The sequence below is a fragment of the Delphinus delphis genome, chromosome 4 (genome assembly GCF_949987515.2).
Source record: "Delphinus delphis chromosome 4, mDelDel1.2, whole genome shotgun sequence".
Classification (NCBI taxonomy): Eukaryota; Metazoa; Chordata; class Mammalia; order Artiodactyla; family Delphinidae; genus Delphinus; species Delphinus delphis.
In genome coordinates this window covers 106,764,279-106,770,106 of record NC_082686.1, presented here as the reverse complement: position 1 = coordinate 106,770,106, position 5,828 = coordinate 106,764,279, and the positions used below count along the sequence as shown (strand labels likewise).

General features: G+C 37.4%; 1 protein-coding gene across 1 annotated transcript; it reads left to right on the top strand.

Annotated features, from left to right (window-relative positions):
• Positions 1–2,035: 2,035 nt before the first annotated feature.
• On the top strand, positions 2,036–5,594 carry LOC132424444 (putative uncharacterized protein SLC66A1LP). Its single transcript, XM_060010161.1, has 3 exons — positions 2,036–2,084; positions 4,228–4,312; positions 5,420–5,594. The coding sequence occupies exons 1-3, from the start codon at positions 2,036–2,038 to the stop codon at positions 5,592–5,594; spliced, it is 309 nt and encodes a 102-aa protein (XP_059866144.1).
• Positions 5,595–5,828: the final 234 nt, after the last annotated feature.

Below are 5,828 nucleotides of genomic sequence, written 5' to 3'. Positions count from 1 at the left end.
CCGGGTCCCCCAGTGCCTGTTTCTGGGTTGCCAAGGGCACTTTGCCCCAGATTCTGTTCCCTGAGCACCTCTCCTCCCCAAGGTGGGTCCTGGGGAAGCCACCCCACTTGTATGGCTTTAGATAAAGCCCTGTAGCACCAAGCCCGCTGACAACCCTCTCAGGCACATGTTGTATCTTTACATCCCTTTCAAGAACTGGAATCTTTGGCCTGGGACCTTGTATGGTGGTGAGGAGGCAGGTACAGGGGTGCCCTGAAATGAGGAAAGTGGAAATCTGTTTGGATGAGTCCCTTATCCTAGACTGTGGCCCTAGACCTCACATCACTGACTGCTGGGGTAGAAGTGTTTACCATGCCTGTCCTACATTGTCTGGCATTGAGAACTGTGTGCTTGGCAATTTGTATGTGGTGATCAGACACCACCAAGTCTAAAACCTGTACCCTATTAGGGACTTCCCTGGCTGTCCAGTGGTTAAGACTCCGTCCGAGCTCCCAATGCAGGAGGCACGGGTTTGATCCCTGGTCGGGGAACTAAGACCCCGCATGCTGCCTGGCGCGGCCAAAAAAAAAAAAAAAAAAATTTGTACCCTATTATGAATTTCAGACTCTCTTGAGAGAAAAGGGGACATAGTATGTGATAAAGTATTTGACTAGCACAGCTCAGATGAAGAACAAGGTATGAAATATTTTTTGCTATGGAAATTCTTTATCTGATATGTACTTCTAACTTTGTCTTAATTGGTGTCTTGCATCCAACAGACTTTATTTCACTATTTTTATATGACCTGAGAGAGTTGTGAAAGTGTGTTCTTCAAGCAAGTGAGAAGATCAGTACAGAATTTCCAGTGGGTAATATTTACCTTTTTTGAGTTTTAATAGCTTTGATCATTTATATGATTGCAATCTGCTGAGACTGGGTTTTGCTTAGAATCTCTGAGAAAATCCTGGTGTCACAGCTGTACATCACTGTGGGAGAAGTGCTGTGGGAACCGCTACAGAAACGTGTTTATACTTTAACTATCAGTCATTTTCTTGAAGATTACTTAAAGTATCAACAACACCAGTAAAATCTGTTGGGCCACTGTACCTGGTGGGTGCTGGTCAGCCAGAAAGCTGAACTGAGCTAAAGACAAGTATAATCTTTGATGCATAATTTACATCTGGGATTTACTTCTGAGCACAACAGGATGGTGTTATTGAAATATTAGTAAGTAACACATTTGAAATATTAGTAAGAGCCTACTAATGACATATTGGGTGGTATTTGTCCCATCTGACTAACAGTTACTGGCTGTGATGGACAGACACTGATGTGCAGGTTGTGTGAGATGTGAGCTTTCTCATTTTACACTATTTAGAGAACAATCAGGAGACTTTACAAAAGATTAAACTGAAGACTCCGTTTTCAAATAGCTTTGGTTTTGCAATAAAAGATTACTGAGAAGTTGAAAATGGAGAGTGACATGTGTGTGTGTGTATGCGTGTGTCTGTATCTCAAAGCTAAATGTGATTTCAAAAAGAAAAATGTAACTTTTGTTTATTAGCTTCAAACAAAATCCTATGTGGTTTTATAGATAGGACCTTAATTTTCTTACTAATAAAATTGATAACATCTCTTAAGGCAATTAATAACTTATTGCTGCATTTTGTGTGGGGGACAGTGAATTTCATGAAAAATACGATGATGAAACATAACCTAAGACTTTTTGAAAATCTACTTTTTTCAAAAAAGTAGATTTTTTCCTCCTTGCTCTACTCTATTCTTTAATATATGTGTTAAAAGAAGTTAAAGGAATGGTCAAAAAGAAGAGGTTTCAATGTTCAAATTCTAAGACAAGCTTCCAAGACTCTTATGCATGAATTGTTTTTCCTCCCTAAGTCTGAAATGTGGGTAGGCTTTACCCATAAGCTCTCTTTCGAATACCATTTCTTTTGAGCACACTGATTTTCAAAACACATTCTTTAGGACCTAAGCATACAGCACTTTGATAAACAAGATATGCCACCGTATCATTTCAGATTCCAAACCAACAATCATGCTCCATGCTGTCAAGGATCAGGAAGTTGGAAGCAGTGAACAGAAAGGTAAGCTGATTTGCTTGTATGATTTTCTTCCCCTCAGTGTTGCGTTTTAGAAGTTTACCACTACCAAAAAGCCACTAAATAAAAGGTAAAGTAAACACCCAAAGTTCTCCAACTGCATCACTTTTCCTAAACCAGCAGCGCTTCAAAAGTGGCAAATTGTTTTAGGCCTTTCTCAATTTGGGAAAGAGTTGTGAAGTAGAACTTTGCTTTTAAGGCATTTAATGGCCCAGTTACATTCTAACCCTTCAAATAAACCCTCCCAAGAGTCCTTAGAGACTTGATTTCTCTGTTCTCTATGTCCTTCATACTATTAAAAAAATCTATTCTTTTAGAGAATATAAAAACAAAAGAGGCGTTTAATAAACCAAAAGTTGGGTCCTTAAAAAGATTGACAAATCTTTAGTTAGACTAACCAAGAAAAAAAGAGAAGATACAACTAAAATAAAAAATGAAAGTAGATTGTTACTACCCACCTTTCAGAACATAAAATGAATTAAAAGAGAATACTATGAACAATTGTAGGCCAACAAATTAAATAGCCTAGATGAAATGGATAAATTCTTAGAAACACACAAATAACCAAAACTGATTCAGACGAAACAAAAATCTGAACAGATCTATAACAAGAGATTGACTCAGTATTCAAACCTTCCAACAAAGAAAAGTCTAAGGCCAGACAGCTTCACTGGTGAATTCTACCGAATATTTGAAAAAGAATTAATACTAATCCTGCTTAAACTCTTCCTAAAAATTGAAGAGGATGGAACACTTCAAAATTCATTCTTTGAGGACAGTATTACCTCAAAACCAAGTCCAGATAAAGACTCCACAAGGAAAAAAAACTACCAGTGATAGCCATTATGAATATAGATGCAAATATCACCAACAAAACTAGCAAACTGAATCCAACAGCGTATTAAAAAGGATTATACACAGCAAAGTGGGATTTAACCTAAAAACGCAAGAGTGGGTCAGCATAAGAAAATCAATCAGTGTAATATACCACATTAACCAAGTGAGGGGAAAAAAACCACAGTATCATCTCAACTGACACAGAAAACATGTCTGATAAAATCCAACACCCTTTCATGATGAAAGCACTCAGAAAACTAGCAATAGAAGGAAACTTCCTCAACATGATAAAGGGCATTCATGAAAAACCAATAGCAAACATTGCACTCAATGATGAAAGGCTAAGCATTCTCCCTAAGATGAGGAAGAATACAATGGCACCTACTTCCATCACTGCTATTCAACATTGTACTGGAAGTTCTAGCCAGTGAAATTAGGCAAGAAAAAGAAATAGAAGACATCCAAACTGAAAAGGGAGAAGAAAAACTATCTCTATTCATAGATCACATGGTTCTATAAATAGAAAATTCCAAAGAATACACACACAAACACACACACATAACACAAACTACTAGAGCTAATAAATGAATTCAGCAGAGTTGCAGGGTCCAAGATTAACACACAAAAACAAATTATGCTTCTTATACTCTTGCACTGTACTATCCAAAAAGAAAATTAAGAAAATAATTACATTTACAATAGGATCCAAAGAATAATATACCTGGGAATAATTTTAACCAAGGAGATAAAAGACTTGTACACTGAACACTATAAAACATTGCTAAGAGAAATTAAAGTAGACTTAGGTAAATGGAAATACTTACATGTTCATGGCTTGGAAGACCTAATATTGTTAAGATGGCAATACTACACAAAGTGCTCTACAGAGTGGATGAAGTCCCTATCAAAATTCCAACAGCCTTTTTTCAGAAATGGAAAAGATGTGCCTCAAATTCATATGGACTTGTAAGGGACCCTGCATAGCCAAAACAATATTGAAAAAGAATACCAAAGTTGGAGGACTCACACTTCCCAATTTTAAAACTTATGACAAAGCTACAGTAACCAAAACAGTTTGGTTCTGGCATAAGGATAGATAAATAGATTAATGGAGTAGGATTGAGAATCCATAAATAAACCCATACATTTACGGCCAGTTGTTTTTTGACAAGGGTGTCTTGACTGGGAGTGAATGGGATGTTTAATGCTGTACTTCACCAGTTTTTTTGGTACTTATTACTTAGTCGCCTCATTAAGCTCTATGATCTGAGTGGTCTACAGAAATGAAAAGTGGATGAAGCACTCCCTCTGAGACTTCTGCTGTGCTGGATTGGTGGAGACCTGACAAATTTCATAGGTTGCTACCTGCCTATTCAGTTAAACATTTCTCAGAATTAATCTTTAAAGAGTGAAAGATTATGTGTGCATGGAAGTCCTCATGTATAGGCTTACCAGATTTAGCAAATAAAAATACAGGACACTCAGTTAAATGTGACTTTCAGATAAACAGTAATTAACTTTCCTTTTAAGCATGCCTTAAATATTACATGAAAATCCTGTATTTTATCTGACAACACTCTTTTTTAAAAAAATTAATTTATTTTGGCTGTGTCACACAGGATGTGGGATCTTAGTTCCGCATCCAGGGATCAAACCAACACCCCCCTTTGTGGGAAGCATAGAGCCTTAACCACTGGACCGCCAGGGAAGTCCCTGACAACACTCTTTTTATACATATATATATATATATATATATATATATAGGCTGCATTGGGTCTTCGTTGCTGCACACGGTCTTTCTCTAGTTGCAGTGAGCAGGGGCTACTCTTCGTTGCGGTGCGTGGGCTTCTCATTGCAGTGGTTTCTCTTGTTGCGGAGCACGGGCTCTAGGCGCACAGGCTTCAGTAGTTGTGGCACGTGGACTCAGTAGTTGTGGCTCACAGATTCTAGAACGCAGGCTCAGTAGTCGTGGCACACAGGCTTAGTTGCTCCGCGGCATGTGGGATCTTCCCAGACCAGGCCTCGAACCCGTGTCCCCTGCATTGGCAGGCGGATTCTTATCCACGCCACCAGGGAAGCCCCTTGACAACACTCTTAATGTTACAACTTGTTTAGATTAGAATAGAGGTCAGTCTGTTTTCAGACATTCTTTTGTTTTTTTTAATCTATATTCAGTTTTAATTTCTTGTCTTCATCCAGTTTTAATATTTTCTTGCCTCAAGGTAGCTGAACATGATATGCTGCCATTAGGGGATACCTTTTCTTTTCTATACTAAGACTGAAGAATGATCCACAGATGCTGACAGGTAGTCCACAAAGAGAGTAATCATTACCAATAGTTTGTGGCTACAGGCAAACCTCTCTGTGACAATATTCAAATGTAAAAAAAATAAATAAAGTGGAAGAGTGTGAGCTTTTAAAATATCTTGTTAATGTATTTAATCATGCAAATAACTTTGTCATCTTCGTACACCATATTATAGACGTTGGATAATGGTGGCTTTGGATTTGACATTTTTGAATGTCCACCCTTATTTACCACTCCAGATTTTTGCAGCTCTCTGCTACATGAACATGAGTATGATCATGCCTTCACAATTTGCAAACTATAAGTTAAAGAATCAGAAGAAAAAAAAATGTAAAATCAGTAACAGTTAATTTTAATACTTCTATTCATAATTGACACTTTTCTCATTTAAAAATCAACAGAACATTTTATGATGTGACAGACAAGGGCTTAATCTCCAAAATATACAAACAGCTTATACAATTCAACAACAATAACAACAAAAAACAAACAACCCAATCGAAAAATGGGCAGAAGACCTAAATAGACATTTCTCCAAAGAAAAAATACAGATGGCCAATAGGCACATGAAAAGATGCTCAACA